The following is a 16,666-nucleotide window of genomic DNA, read 5'->3' as shown; positions in this document are numbered from 1 at the left end:
ACGAGAGATAAACACATTGATCTATAATCTGCATAAATAGTGGATATTCTCCTGAAACAAAAAAGATTTGTTCTCATCATAACAAGGGGAGAGAGTCACGTTGCTTCATGTTCCCTATTATTCTCTCGCTGCTTAAGATTTAATTTGGCAGCATTCATGTTTCTCAGTGACGCGACTTCATCTGTTTATTGTCAAATTCACCCATGTGCTAAAATTCTCAAATGTCATAGAAATCATTGAAAGGCATGAAAATAATGGAATCCGTTTCATCCGTGACTACCATGACAAAAAAAAGATTTTTTGATTGTTGATTGTGCTTAGCTATGTTTTCTTGTGACATAGATTCATGGGTGTAGCCACTCAGGAATGTATAAATGATATATTGTTCCAGATTATGCCAAAAGGGTCAGCCTTCTGACATTTGGAGGACAAGCTACGATTAACCATGCCTTAAGAAAAAGTTTCCCTACATCAAATGTGCCATTCCCAATCATTTTCACTACTTTACTTCACCAAGTAAATAAGTTTAATGCAGAGCATTCACATTTTATGACTATGCCTATTTTGATTGCTTAATTTTCAGCAGATTACTGCTAACCTGCCTGCTCCTAGTTTCTGTTACATTATTGCTGCTCAACCGGACCAAAGACAAATTGATATAGATGACAGCGAAGAACAAATTTCAGATTTGTATTTTCCCCCAGCCGTGCAGAATCTCGAGGAAATTCTTCAGGTATTCTTGTTGTCATCACAGGTTTTACAAGTGGCATATTTATTAGCATATTAACATGTTTGAAATTATGCATTTTGCTTACATTTTAATTGCATTTCAGATGGTTGGCTCACATCAGTGTTGCAGCTTTTGGGCACATGTTGTACATCGAAGACTGCAGGTAATTCTTTGAGTGGGCTGGTTAGTTGGTTTTAAAGGTCTGTGTCTTTGCAAACTAACAAAACATTTCTGTTTAAACATAGCTGGTCCAAACAATGTATACAGTGGTACCTCAGGCTAAGAACTTAATTTGTTCTGGAGGTCTGTTCTTAACCTGAGGTACCACTTTAGCTAATGGGGCCTCCTGCTGCCGCCGCGCTGCCGGAGCAGGATTTCTGTTCTCATCCTGAAGCAAAGTTCTTAACTCGAGGTACCATTTCTGGGTTAGCGGAGTCTGTAACCTGAAGCATCTGTAACCCGAGGTACCACTGTATATGTAGATGGCTCCTCTCTCTCTTTTTAGTCTTTTTGGATATCATTTCCCAACCTTGAGCAGGAGGATACTGTTTCCAGTTAATGGAAAGGAGACAGAATTTATACAAATTCTTTGAGAGCGCATACATTTGCACTGTTTAAAGCAAGCAACAGGTAACTGATGCCATTCGATAACAATCAGAATAACAGGTTTCTACATCTCCTCTCAGTACCGCCCAGCGTAAGAGATGCTGAGTGTTGCAGTTCAGCAACATCTGGAGGCACCACATTGGCTGTCCCTGATTACCTATGATGTGATTCTGCCTCACGGGATTTGGCCTGACTGCCGGCTGTCTATAGAGCAGAAATGGGAAACCCATGGACCTCTGGTTAACCACAGAACAGAGTACTGAAGCAGGTGGACTTTTGGCCTCTTCCAACAGGCCCTTCTTACATACAGTGGTACCTTGGCTTGGCTCCTGAACGCCACTAATCCAGAAGTAAGTGTTCCGCTTTGCGAACATTTTTCGGAAGCCAAACATCCGACACAGCTTCCGCTTGAGTGCAGGAAGCTCCTTCAGCCTTGGTTTTAAAATGGTTTCAGGAGTCGAACGGACTCCTGGAATGGGTTAAGTTTGACAAGGTACCACTGTATTAACCTTTGCCCCTTCAGCTGTTAATTAGATTCCAGCCGCTTTCTGCCCTAGTCAGCAAGGTCAAGTAATATCAGGAGGGCCACAGTATCGTGCTCCTGATATAAAGAAAGAAGTTTACCAAAGCATTTGCAATTCAGCTAATAGTATATATACGGGTTGTAGGGATTAAAAAATAGATGGAAGGTGGGTGTACCTGCAGGGACTCTAACTTGTACTGAAAAAAATTGGGGAAGCATCGGCAAAAGGTGGATGAGGAGTGCTGCGGGTGGGAGGTTAAAGCACTTTTCTCAACAGTCCCAGCATGCATTTGAGGAGTGAATGCAGGCCAGGGGTTGTCGACCTGTGATTTGGACAGTTGAGGCTATAGTATTGCAAATGGGCCGATTACAAAAAGATTGGCAGATTGGAGAGAAATTTTTACTATGGTATGAATTGGGGCATTTGCTATTGCCGTAACTAGAAACCACCCTGAGATGCATAAATCTGACATCAGATTTATATTTGGGGAACAAAACAAGCACTGTTATATAATTATAGGAGCGATGACTAAAGTTCCTACACCTAAAAATTGCATTACAAAAACTGCATACGACTGAGCCATATTTCACCTGCCCCTCCCTCTGTCTCTTAACAATCCAGGCGTGTTGTTGTTTTTCTCTTCTTCTGCAATAGTCCTACAAGTCCTGGTGTTTTCCCCTCACTTAACATTTCTCTATTAGATAGTGGGCACTTGCTGGGGGTGGGGTGGGAGGTTTTGTAGCTGCAGTACAGAGCAACCCTGCCAATGGATGTAGTTCTTCAATGCTAGCAAAACATATTTGATGTCTCTTATTGGGTGGCTAACAACGCATAAAAATATATGTAAAATGGCCCATTAAATTAAAATCCAGTTAAACATGAACAAAATCTGAAACTTGTCATTTTGGATGTAACTCTAGAAAGTTCAGGTAGATGATTAGAAATAGTCCACTTCATAAAGATAGCCAAACTTAGGCTGAGTCCCTTTCTTTTAAGTTAAGCGATGCATGATTAATTGTCTTAAAGCCATTATATGTTGTTGAAGGGCTAACTCCAAAGATTGAATTAGTCTTTTTTATAATAGAAAATTCTTTTTTAAAAAAATAAATCTTGTGTGTTACCCAACAAATTAATTGTTGGCAAGTCGCATGCCCCAACATTGCTTCAAGCTGGTTGTGCTCTGCTCTCACATAAATTTGTATGCCTTCTGGATACATGGGCCTCACATTTGGAGGGAGTTAACATCCAGAGACTCAAGACACCAGCAAGCTCTGTTTAAATTGGTTTCTACTTCTAATTTCAGCTCAGTGTTTACTGGATGCTTCCTTATCCCAGGGCAGATATGTTGAAAAGATATCATAGCTACACAAGTAATTCACCTCAGATGACTTTAATAAGTGATAATTCTAGATATAGTGTTTTATAGCCACAATCCAGTGTTTAAATCTTCAAGAATGATTTGAAAGAACCAAAAGAGTTTGATTTTGCAGCTGTGAAGATAAAAAAGGAACTTACCTTTTGTAAACATTTTGGAATCAAAATGCCATGGCTGAAACTTGTTTACTGCTTCAGTCTTTGCCAGTAAAGATTTGTCCTTCGCACAAGTCTAGTGCATCATAAAATATGAAGGTGAAGACCTTGGCTTAGTTTGGTTTTCTCTTGTTGACTAACTTTTTCAGAACACACACAGAGAAAGGGAGAGAAACCCCTGTATGAACCCTGTATGAATTTATGCTTTTTATTTATAAAATAAGTTTTGTGCTTAACAATGATAAGATTTTTTTTATCACCAGTGTTGTTCAGTATAGCTCTTTGAACTAGAACTCTTCAGGACTTCACTTAATGTGAAGTGAGAAATGGAAACATGGCCATTTTTATTATTACTATTCAAAATAAGTATTATGGTACAAAAGGAAAATAAGGAAATATATTCCATCTGTGCTTGGGGGAGCTGTACTGTCGCATAACTCAATCCTGCTGCTGTTTTGTCTGTTTTGTCCTTTCTGTTCAGAACAAATTGACACAGAAACAGAAAGATGATGGTATTAAAATGATTTATTGTTATTTACTTTTTGGCTGACTGTCCCATTGGTCAGAATCTAAAGGTTAGAGTTTCAGATTTCTAATGTTTCTCCATGTGAGTCTTCTTTAAAAAAAAAACACCCTGAGTCTTTCAATTAACTTTTAAAATCTGTAGTTATGGAAAGTAAGTTCTGGGTATGAAATATAAAAGTTTTTTTTTAAAGAACAATAGCAAAACTGAATTTAATAAATTGCCAAATATAAATTGCCAAATTGCCAAATATTTTGTCACTCATATTTTCCAACCTCTCTGCTATGCAGCTATTAAATAAATCATTAGATGGGTATACATCCGAATGAAACCTTAACTCTACAACTCTACAACTTCCAAAAGGGTAGGAATATCAACAAAAAAGGAGGCAAAAAATGATATTCTTGTGTCACTTTAAAGACTAATCAACTTATTATGGCCACCAAAGCATTTGCCGCAATATTTTTTTTAGCCTTTTAGAGTGCTGCAAATCTGTTTGTTGTTTCCCAGACAATACTGTTTTATTCTTTAAAAGTACAAATACTTCATTGTAACAAGCTGCAAATGAGAGAGAAAAGTAAAACATTGTATGCTTTTACCTAAGCATACTCACTTCAATAACCTTTGCTTATGAATATATATACATACACCATATTTCTAGTAAACTATTTGGGGCCTAAAGGAGCCCAAAGGCAGCTATAAGGTTTCTGTGAATAGTCTCAGACTAGTATTGTTGAGTCCTGGGTTCAAATCCCCACTCAATCATGAAGCTCATTGGGTAGCCTGTCTCTCAGCCTAACCTGTCCCCTGGAGAATGGAGAAGCTGGAGAACCATGTTTTCCTTATAGGAAATATAGGGTATAAATTCAGGGAATAGTATGACTGTTTTTGCCATTAGCACTGATGGTATAGGACCAAAGAGCTCATCGAGTGTTCATTTATATTTTGGGTTAAAATAAATAAATCAGTAACTGCACTGATATTTTAAGTCTGTAACATTATGTAACCACTTTCGGTAGTATTATGTAGATGCTTACAAGACGCCATTTTGCAGAAACAGTGAAGACATTTGGGGTTATGTGACTCCTCCCAGAAAGCTTTTTGTTCTAGTGGAGGTTTCTGTGAACAGAAGTGGGGAAAGGCAAAGTTCACTGATTCCCCCTTTCTCCTGTACAACTTCTAACTGCTCCAAAAGGCTTCCAAAGGCAGATTAAAGGTAAAGGTACCCCTGCCCGTACGGGCCAGTCTTGACAGACTCTAGGGTTGTGCGCTCATCTCACTCTAGAGGCCGGGAGCCAGCGCTGTCCGCAGACACTTCCGGGTCACGTGGCCAGCGTGACGAAGCTGCTCGGGCGAACCGGCACCAGAGCAGCACACAGAACGCCGTTTACCTTCCCACTATAAAGCGGTACCTATTTATCTACTTGCACTTAAGGGTGCTTTCGAACTGCTAGGTGCGCAGGAGCTGGGACCGAATGACGGGAGCTCACCCCGCCATGGGGATTTGAACCGCCGACCATGAGATTGGCAAGTCCTAGGCGCTGAGGTTTTATCCACAGCGCCACCCGCATACAACTTCTAACACTGCTCCAAAAGGCTTCCAAAGGCAGATTAGATTAATTTTTTTTAGTGGTTGGAGTGGGGGGATTTGGGGAACTACAAAAGGAAGAGAGAATCAGTGAAAATCTTCTCCCCATGCCTTCTATTCATGGAAGCAGCTGCTAGAGATAGGAGCCTTCCTTCCATGATTGGATTCAGCCCATAGGCAGTTTAGTGATAAACATGAAAAAGTTATAAAAACTACAGGCAAATTTAATCCAAATTGCATTAGCTATATATTTTTCCAGTTAAATAATTCCAGTTAAATCATAATTCCAGTTAAATAATTAAATGTCCTAATTTTGAGCTGGAACTACTTCCATTGTCAACCCAAACGGTAGGCACTTTTACTATGAGTTGATTTGTTTTTGTATCCTTTACCTTTAGCTTGTTTTCCCCACTATTCTGAGCAGGATATTTATGTTGTTTGGGTAGATGTATTTGTTTCTCCCATTATCTTTCATGAATCATCTGGTTTAAATGCATCCTTGAAAAATGTTGACATTTATCCAAGAGGAAAGATTCTAGGTTCATACCAACTGCAGTTTTTACCAAGGGAGTGGAGCATATCACGCAGCTTAATAATAATGCTTCTGGTGTTTTTCTTATTCAGAGGGAAAAAATGTAAATTTGTAGATTTCTTTAAATGAACTAGGTCAAAGTCATAATCTGACATCATGAATAAGAAGTGCTTTTTTTAGTTGATTAGTAAAGAAATGTTCAGGTAATACATTTGAAAACCCTAGTGCAGGCAAGGAAAAGATTACAAGGAAACATTTACCTTATTTTTCGCACCAAAGGACGCACCAGACAATAGGACGCACCTTGTTTTAGAGGGGGGAGAACAGGAAAAAAAATTCTCCCCCTCTCTGCCGAGTGCCCCTTCAGCGAAGCGGCAGAAGGCACTGCGCAGAGAGGGGGAGAATTTTCCCCCTCTTGTTTTCCCACTCTAAAACAAGGTGCCATTTAAGGTGCATTCAGGCGGCTACTTATTTCATTTAGGAGCTGCTTCCTATGAAGCATCTTGAAGCGATTTCACACTGTGTGGACCATGTCAGGGAACTGACATCTAAAGCGCCGGAGGCGCAAAGGCTCACTGAGGGTGAGAGAGCAGTAGCAGCGGAAGAGGGAACCAGTAGAGGGCGAGCAAGAACTCCAAGGGAAAGTGAGTCGGAGGGATGGCTCAGAGACGCTTCAAGCGAAACCAGTGGGGAGGTCTCAGGACCTCCTATAGGGACACCCACACCTCGACGGAAACTGTCACGCCGAGAGGCCAGACGACGTGTTTCCGTTAAGGAGCTTTTATGTTGGAAACGTTTCCGAAAGCAGCCACTTTCGGATTCTACTAGTGATTGACGCAGCCATGCTGGAGGGGCTCCGTCACAGGCAGAGGTTTGAAAGCCTGATCAAACTCTGAGGGACTTGCATTTTACGCACAAGCAGCTCATCGTCCCATCACAGCAATCCAAAAGTCTCCGAAAGCCAGCTTGTGCAGGGAGAAGCATCATGAGCAATCCAGCCGGAACCGGGGAAGCAGGAGCAGCTGGAGGAGGTCCAAGCCTGGAAGAAAGGTACAGGGCGTTGGAGATCCAGTTGGCGCTGCAAACGGCGAGGCTTGAGGAGAGGAGGGCTCAGGATGCAGAAAAGGGAAAGGAGAAAACCACCCCGCTCGCCAGAAAGGTGCCAGGATTGGTGCAGAAATTCGGGGGGGATCCCAGGAACTATCATGCCTTTAGAACAGAGATGCAATACGCTCTAAACTTGCAGTTTGATGACTTCCCCGATGAGGAATCGCGAGTGGCGTATGTGATTGGCCATCTCGAATCCGGGGCGAAAGATTGGGTTAGACCCCTGATGGCAGCGAATAATGAGATCTTAAAGGACACGAGGAAGTTTTTTCGTGCAATGGACCTGATGTTTTCCAGCGATATTGAGCAGGGGGTGGTGCGAAGGCAGTTAATGGCTTGCCAGCAAGGAAGCAGATCTGTCCGTGAGTACTGGACTGAATTTACCATGTTGATTCACAAATTGGGGTGGGACCTATCGGCGGAGCCCATCCAAATGCTTTTCGAAGAGGGGCTTTCTTCAACCGTCAAAGATGAGCTTTCCCGGGGCCCCAGGGCGGAGTCTATGGACCAGTTAACCAAATCTGCGCTGGCCATAGGAGCGCGCCAGGAGGCGAGGGCTATGGAAAAGCGGGAAGGGAAAGGAGACCGTTGGAGGGAGTTCCGCATTCCAGACATTCCAGAGCCACCTTTCCCGCCGGCAGAGCCGATGGAAGTTGGAACAGCGCGGGCGCGCGCAGTTTCAAATCCCAGTGAAGGGCGGAAAAAGGAGGGAAAGAGCGCCAAGAGATGTTATCTCTGCCAACAGCCAGGGCACTTTGCCAGAGTTTGCCCACAAAGAAAGGAATGGCAAGGGATGGCAGGAGCTGTTGGGGGAAAGGAAGAGGAAGGCAAGGAGCAAGTAAAAGCCAACGCCTGGCTGCCACCGTTGGGGCACAGCAGCCAGGCCAAAGAGCAATGAAAGTGCCCATGCCAGAACCCCCCAGACCCGCTTTAGTGATAGAGGTGTTACTAGAACTGCCAAACGGACACCCACTAAAGGTCAAGGCGCTTTTGGATTCAGGCAGCTCCTGTAATTTCATGAGTAAGGAGTTTGCAGCTGAGCACCAGATACAGACTATCCCTTTAAGTAACCCCTTGCAGGTGACTACGATTGACGGCAGAGAGCTGTTGGGGGGAGAAGTTAGCCAACAGACTGTCCCGATGATAATGAGAGTGGCAAGGCACACCGAACAGATAGCGTTTAATGTGGCCATCCTGGGAGGAGCGCCCATCATTTTGGGGATGAGCTGGCTGGCGCTACACGATCCGCTAGTGGGCTGGCATCAGAGGGTGGTCTCCTTTGGGTCAGCGCATTGCCTAGAACACTGCAAGGAGGGGAAGGTTTCGGGAGGAGACAGAGTCACCCTAGCGGGGATGGAAGTGATGGACAAAGGGAAGGTGCCCCCGCAATACGCAGATCTGAGCAACGTATTCAGCGAAAGGGAAGCAGACAAACTGCCACCGCATAGACCCTTTGACTGTCAAATCAACCTACTCCCAGGGGCCCAACTCCCAGTAGGCAAGCTGTACGCCATGTCAGACAGGGAGATGCAGGAGCTGAGGGAGTTCATTGACAAAAACTTGAAGCGAGGTTTCATCAGAGAGTCCCGAGCGGTGGGGGGCAGCCCAGTGTTTTTTGTGGACAAAAAGAACACAGACAAACCGAGACTGGTGTGTGACTTCAGGGCCCTCAATGCAGTGTCGGAGCCCCTGGCTTTCCCTATGCCCCGAATTGATGACATTTTGACCAGAGTAAGGAAGGGAAAGATTTTTACAAAACTGGACCTGCGGGGGGCGTACAATCTGATACGCATAAGGAAGGGAGATGAATGGAAGACCACCATGTTTACCCCGTTGGGAGCCTTTGAATACCTCGTTATGCCCTTCGGTCTACAAGGGGGCTCCGCGTGTTTTCAAGCTTTTATAAACCACGTTCTGGGACCTTTGCTCTACAAGAATTGTGTGGCCTTTTTAGACGACGTGTTGGTGTATTCGGAAAATGAGGAACAGCATGTGAGGGACGTTCGAGAAGTGTTGGGCAGGCTGCAAGCCAACCAGCTGTGGGTGAAACTGGAGAAGTGCCAGTTTCATACCAAGGAGGTGGAATTCCTGGGGTACCGCTTGTCAGACAAGGGATTGGCCATGGATCCAGGCAAGGTCCAAGCGGTACTGGAATGGAAGACACCGAAGACCAAGAAGGACGTGCAAAGATTCTTGGGATTTGGGAACTTTTATCGGAAGTTCATCAAGAACTTTGCCCACTTGACGGCGCCCATCACCGACTGTCTCAGCAGCAAGAAGAAATTTGTTTGGACGGCAGAGGCGGATCGAGCCTTTGAAGAACTGAAAAGGGCTTTCGCCTCGGAAGAACAACTTCTGCATGTGGATTTACGAAAACCCATGAGAGTGGAAACAGATGCATCCGACCGGGCGGTAGGGGCGGTCCTTCTTCAACCGGGGAGGAGTGCGTCGGAGTGGAGACCGTGTGCCTTCTTCTCGCGGAAGCTGAATAAGTCCGAGAGGAATTACACGGTGTATGACAGGGAACTACTTGCCATTCACGAAGCATTCCGGAGGTGGAGACATTTATTAATTGGGGCACAACACAAGGTGCAAGTGTGCACCGACCACAAAAATTTAGAGTATTGGAGAACAGCTCGAGTGCTCAACCAACGACAAGTGAGATGGGCACAGGAATTCTCCAAATTTAACTTTGAGATTTGTTATGTGCCAGGCCCAGAAAACGTCAGGGCGGACGCGCTCTCACGCAAACCAGAATATTGGGAAGGGGAGGGGGTGATCGAAGAGAGACATGTCATCCCGGAGGACCGCTGGGTGTGTGGGGCGGCGATGGTGGGGCAACGAGAACTGGTGGAGGAAACGGAAAATGATGAATATGCCCAGGATAAGCTCAGAGGTCTCAGGGGGGAGGGCGAGAGCCCCGGAGGTTTTGAGGAAAGAAATGGGGCATTGTATTACAAAGGGGCACTGTATATACCCGAAGGTGAATTGAGGGGGAGAGTACTCAAGCAGTTGCATGATAGCCCCACGGCGGGACATTTTGGGCAACACAAGACCATGTGGTTGGTTACCAGGGAATTTTGGTGGCCTAAGGTGAGGGAAGATGTAAGGGAGTATGTAAGAGGGTGTGACCAATGTCAGCGAGCCAAAGGGGAAAGAAGGGCGCCGGCAGGGTTATTAGAACCTTTACCCACACCAGAACGGCCTTGGGAAGCGATATCAATAGATTTTATGACGGATCTGCCAAGGTCCAAGGGGAAAACAGCCATCATGGTAGTAGTAGACCTGTTAACTAAGATGTGCCACTTTGTAGCATGCTCACATGCAGTCACAGCGGAAGAAACGGCGAAGTTGTTTGTGGAACATATCTTTAGGTTGCACGGGGCTCCCTCGAGGGTGATCTCAGATCGAGGCAAACAATTTACTTCCAGGTTCTGGAGGAAGCTCATGAGCTTGTTACACGTGGAAGTCAATTTTTCAACTGCCCGGCACCCTGAAACCAACGGGCAGGCGGAAAGGGCAAATGGCATTCTTCAACAATATCTTAGGTGTTATGTCAATGACAGAGAGAACGATTGGGTCGAAAAGTTGGCGTTGGCAGAATTTGCCTACAATAATGCGGAGAATGTGTCCACAGGGATGAGTCCCTTTTTGGCTAATTACGGGTGTCACCCCAGGGCATTTCCAGGGGAAGGAGGGGAGAGATGGAGCGTCCCAGCGGCTGAACATTTTGTAGAAGAGATGGAAGCCATCCATCAGCAGCTCCAGCTCAACTTAGAAAGGGCTAAGGCACAATATAAGAAGCAGGCAGACAAGAACAGAAGGGAAGGTGAAACCATAAGGGTGGGGGATCAAGTGTGGTTGTCAACCCAAGGGTTGCCGTTCAAAGGGGGTTGTAAGAAACTGAGGCCCAGAAGATTGGGACCCTTTGAGGTGATTCAGCAGGTCAACCCGGTAGCTTTCAAACTCCGATTACCCAATCACATGAAATTGCACCCAGTGTTCCACAGGTCGTTACTGTCACCATACAGGGGAGGAGGTGAAGGGGAGCACGTCAGGGGACCAGCCTTGGAAGAGAGGGAACGCCGCAACCATGTAGCGGAAATCCTCGATTCCAGGTGGAAGGGAAATCAGGTGGAGTATTTAGTGGCGTGGGAAGGGGAACCGGAGTCAGAAAACACCTGGGTAAGTGCGCAGGAAGTCAATGACGAGGTTTTAACAGAAACGTTCCATCAAAGGTTCCCGAGGAAACCTCAGCCGATAGCAAGGTTTAGGAGGGAGTATTTCGGCACCACCGATGAGGAAGAGGAAATGGAAGGGTTCGCGGAGTCGGAGTTGGAAGAGGGAGTGGACTCTGATGACGAAGAGTACCTAGAGAGTAGGAACAGCAACAAGTGGAAGGAAGTGTTCGCGACGTCGGAAGATGAGGGAGGTTCTTTCAAGGGTTTTACCTCCTCACCGCCAGTAGGAGAGGAGACGGGAGGGGGTGAAGGGGGCCCTGGAGGGGAGGTGGATGTCAGGGAACTGACATCTAAAGCGCCGGAGGCGCAAAGGCTCACTGAGGGTGAGAGAGCAGTAGCAGCGGAAGAGGGAACCAGTAGAGGGCGAGCAAGAACTCCAAGGGAAAGTGAGTCGGAGGGATGGCTCAGAGACGCTTCAAGCGAAACCAGTGGGGAGGTCTCAGGACCTCCTATAGGGACACCCACACCTCGACGGAAACTGTCACGCCGAGAGGCCAGACGACGTGTTTCCGTTAAGGAGCTTTTATGTTGGAAACGTTTCCGAAAGCAGCCACTTTCGGATTCTACTAGTGATTGACGCAGCCATGCTGGAGGGGCTCCGTCACAGGCAGAGGTTTGAAAGCCTGATCAAACTCTGAGGGACTTGCATTTTACGCACAAGCAGCTCATCGTCCCATCACAGACCATTGTGGCACCCTCAAGAATAACAAATGTATTATTATGTAAGCTTTTATGGGATACATCCCACTTTATCAGAAGTTTTGCCTTGAGTTTTAGGTATGCTGTGCAGGGGGAAATTGTAGACAATGAGGTCAAAAGATAATGAAAAGCAGGAAAATACAGTTGGTGATAATCATGTTAACAGTAGTCATGCACATTGATAACATTGACATCCTGAAATTCCAATGCCAATCAATACATGTAGCATGCTTTTCTAAAAAGAAAAACCATTTGTCCCAATTCATTCTATAAGTGACGGCACTGAACTTCTTCATGGATTGTAATTCACTGGTTTCAAGTTGCAGACTACCCCTCTGGAAAAGGAAAATGTTTATCCTTCCGTCTGCCAGTTTAACTGCTAAGATTTATGCTACAACAGTTAAGCAGCAATCTGTGGCAAGGCAAGATTCATGCAGTTCTGTTCCATAGGCAGGGCCAGATTTAGGTTTGATGAGGCCCTAAGCTACTGAAGGTAATGGGGCCCTTTATATAGCAGGCGCGGCCCATTACGTACATCATAGGAGCCTACACAACACAAAACACTGTTGCTGTATGTAGGTTTTATTTTATTTGTTTTTTATCTTATATTTTGGAAATGTACATCCAGTTTTTTTCCTTTAAATTTTTTTGGGCCCCCCAAGAGAGTGGGGCCCTAAGCTATAGCTTGTTTAGCCTATACGTAGATCTGGCACTGTCCATAGGACTTCAAACAACTACAGTTTATTGCAATCATTTGCTGGTTCAAGGTTGTATAATAGCTTCGGGTGTGAAAGCAAATGCAGTCCTTTTGTTAGTACAGTGGTACCTCTGGCTCCTTACAGTGGTACCTCGGGTTACATACGCTTCAGGTTACATATGCTTCAGGTTACAGAGTCTGCTAACCCAGAAATAGTGCTTCAGGTTAAGAACTTTGCTTCAGGATGAGAACAGAAATTGTGCTCTGGCGGCGCGGCGGCAGCGGGAGGGCCCCATTAGCTAAAGTGGTGCTTCAGGTTAAGAACAGTTTCAGGTTAAGAACAGATCTCCAGAACGAATTAAGTACTTAACCCGAGGTACCACTGTATAGTAATGCCACATAAGGACTTCCCTGAGGTCTGAAGGCAGTAGTGGTGGTAATTGATGCTGTCCCTATGCCTTCAGTGATACTTTGAGTCTTAAAAATAAAATTTTAAAAATTGGTTTTCATAATAGAGAATTACATACTGTGAGTCTTATACTCAGTCCTTTGTACTATTGTGACACAGCAAAACAGAACTAAGATCTATATCACATTAAGTATTATAAAATTCAGCCTTCAGAATTAAAGGTTTAAATGCTACCTGCTAAACTGTGGATTATACCCACTGAACTGATTAATAGTTTTGATCTAATCCTGGAGAGAAAAAGTAATGCTTTGTTAAATTTTAATAAATTACTTATGCTTTTTCTTTCAAATTATAGGTAACAGGCAGCACTCCTTCAAGCCAAAGGCAATTTTGGCTGTTTGTGACTACTTTCTCCCTGCAAAGTGGGGCTGGAACTCCAAAAACTCTGCCAGTTTCTATTGCTTCATCATGTGTGATCAGCGTAGAAGTAATGGAGGCACTGAAGAGCACATCCCCATGTGCAGTTTTCTTCAAAGATGCTCTATGTGGAAATGGTAAGCTCCAGCACAAGTGGAGACAGATAAATCTTAAATAAGATTCATAAGCTTCCTCGTGCCATTGCAAATTACAGCCTAGGGTGGCTCCTGCTGCTGTCTGCAATTGACTTCCCACAAGGGTGGTATATAAATTTAATAAATAAATATGATCTGTCCACATCAGTGAGCATAGCACGATGCTGTGAATGGGGCCATTTGTAGCCATTCACTGTAATTCTTGGGTGCCAATTTTATGTTGTTTTTTAATTATTGCTAAAATGCTTTTCTTGCTCTCTTTTTTAACAATCCCAAAAACAATCACCCCACAGCACCAGTAATTCATGAAAGAAAAACCAGTGATGTAGCTGCATGCTGTGCCTTAAACCTAGTGTGTAATTTGGCCCTAAAAGATGCAGCGCAAAAGGAAAAGGGATGAGAAGAAGGAAAGAGACAAAGTAAGTGAACTTGGGCACAAGTTCACAAAACAGCAGAGTACAGTAGTTATAATGACCAGCTGGAATGGACAGAAAACGAAACTGGTCTCACAGCAGATTCAGTGGAGTGTTCTTGATTCCTTTCTCTCTCCCTCTGCCACATCCTGATGGAATGGATGCTGGCATGTGAAGGAGGGGGGGATTTGCTCAGTGGAATTGGTATATCAATAGAATCCGTGGAGTATTCCTGTTTCTCATTCCTGCTTCTAGCCTCTTCAGGTAGCATTGTTGTACATAGCAAGTTGTTGTTGGGATACATTTATTTATATGTAATCAAGATACATTTGCCAAAGTGAGAGTTATGTCTTGCACACCACATTAGTGTAGCTATTGAGAAGGCAGTTGAAAGAAAGATGCACTGGTGTGAGATCTCCTGTCTACTTTGATAACTACTTATGTTGCTGCACACATAATGTTGGTTTCATTTTTGTTATATCCCCACCTTTTATTCAAGCAGCCTAAAGTGGTACACCTGGACGAGAGGCAGTGACTGGCTCAAGGTCACCCAGCCAACTTTGTGGCCAAGTGGGGATTTGAACCCTGATCTCCCAGGTCCTAGTCCACCCCTCTAACCACTACTGTGGTCCCTCCTGCGGTCCTCTTAATAATGACCACTGTCCCTTTGTTCCCACCTAGAATTGCTAACATAGTATCAATGGTTGTGCTGGAAAAAAATAGACCTGGATTGTGCTCATGCCTAGAGTAAGTTTTTCATAAGATGATTATGACCTTTGGTCATTGTGAACCTCTGTTGCATTTGAGCCACTGACCTACTTACAAAAGACTCCTTTCATTCATCCAGACCCATTGAATCATCCATGTGACACTCTGCTGAGCAAAGGTTTGGCCCTCCTGCTTTTATGAGCAAAGTGCAACATGTCTAGCCTCAGAACAGTTTGGCAACACGAGAGAGAGAGAGAGAGAGAGAACCCACAAGCAATCCCAATATTTTCTCCCCTTTAAATAATTGACACATAGGATAGTTTGTACTGAAAGCCGCTTTAGCAAGAGCATAGCATGTGCTTCATTTCAGAGTTTGGGAGTAAAGTGGACCAAATCAAGCTCTGTGAAAGACTGGCTGGGAATGTTGTCTTTATTGGCCCAGACAATTAACATGGTCACCTTTTTCCTTGTTACTGTAACATATCAAAATGTCTTTGTTGGCAGGTAGGATTATTTGCATTGAACGTACCGTTCTCTTGTTACAAAGGCCCCTTTTGTATAAGGCTGTTGGTGCTGACATCACTGAACTGACTGGTCCTGTCAGACTAGATGAGCTGGATTCTGCAACCCAAGTCAATTCCATTTGTATTGTAAGAGGTTAGTAAGCTTTTCCCAAAGCAAAAGTTGATCAGTCTTTCTTGCGTACTGGAAACCTTAATTTCATTGTGTTTTATCTTGCCCTTCCTCCAAAAAGCTTAGGGCAGTTTGCATGGCTTCTCCCCATCTTAAATTCCCAGCAACCCCGTGATGCATGTTAGGTGGGAGTGTATGTGGTAGGCTCAGGATTGCCCAGCATCACTTCATAGCTTTGCTGAGATTTTAAACTGGGTCCCCTTCGGTCCTAGTCCAACTTTCTAGCACTACAACTCACTAGTACTTTTTAGGTGGTGTATGGAATAATAAAACAGCAATGAAAAATGGTGTATGCTATTGGGATAAATTGAAAGATACCTCACTGTAGCCCTTATGTAGCATTATTAACAGATATTACATTTATATAAATCTAAGTCCAGGTTTATATGAACTGGGTTTATATAAACTTTTGCAGTACTTCTTAAAATGAAGGTCAATTTATAGATGGGTACTTGTACTTTGTAGAATGTTTGCTCCATTACTATTTCTAATTTGTTTTCCCCTGTAACACTTAGCATATCAGCTACTTTGTTCATAACCCTAGCCCTTACCTGTATTCTACTAATCAATGGCAGTTTTTAACAGAATTTGATCTCAAGTCAGCAATAGGGATTGAACCACCCAAAGGCATCAACATTGCCCACCTTTACAGAAGTGCAGCCCCTGTGTGATATCGCAGGTTGTGAAGGTGGCAGACATTCCCTCAGTTATTTAATCTGTTTGTTCCCTACACATGTAGGCATTTTTCCAGTTGCATCTTCTAAGGGCACATGTGTGCCAGCTGTTTTTCTCGGGCTAAGTCCTGGGAGCAGCTGGTGGAGTCCCTCATTTAGTTATCTCTTTCCAATTTCTTTTGCAAAAGGTTGAGTACTTTACTAAAGAAATATATGTTTCCCTGCAATGTTCCTAGTGATGTCTGGACAAACTTTAACAGGGACATTGCTCTCTTCTCCATTTGGCTATCTACTCACAAGGAGCTTCAGGTAGCTATGCCACAGACTTTAATCATTACTTGCAAGCAGAGTCACAGTGCAGTGACAGATGCTGCTCTTCACCCATGTGTTCAAGGGGACAGGGCAGAGTTGGAAGAATTT

At 44.3% G+C, this 16,666-nt stretch overlaps 1 protein-coding gene across 6 annotated transcripts in view; it reads left to right on the top strand.

The window, feature by feature from the left end:
- The window catches only part of SPIDR (scaffold protein involved in DNA repair), a 171,831-nt gene that overhangs the window by 146,440 nt on the left and 8,725 nt on the right, over window positions 1–16,666 (top strand). For 4 of the 6 annotated variants that reach the window (XM_081918492.1, XM_081918493.1, XM_081918489.1 and 1 more), the window contains 4 exons: window positions 584–733; window positions 834–893; window positions 13,542–13,740; window positions 15,384–15,536. In XM_081918492.1, coding sequence (XP_081774618.1) covers window positions 584–733; window positions 834–893; window positions 13,542–13,740; window positions 15,384–15,536 — 562 coding nt within the window. The remainder of the gene's footprint in view (window positions 1–583; window positions 734–833; window positions 894–13,541; window positions 13,741–15,383; window positions 15,537–16,666) is intronic. The other 2 variants (XR_014170287.1, XM_081918490.1) reach the window with 2 other exon arrangements.

Source organism: Podarcis melisellensis (assembly GCF_964234715.1).
Source record: "Podarcis melisellensis genome assembly, chromosome: 7".
NCBI classification, from domain to species: Eukaryota; Metazoa; Chordata; class Lepidosauria; order Squamata; family Lacertidae; genus Podarcis; species Podarcis melisellensis.
This window is presented reverse-complemented; position numbering and strand designations above follow the sequence as displayed.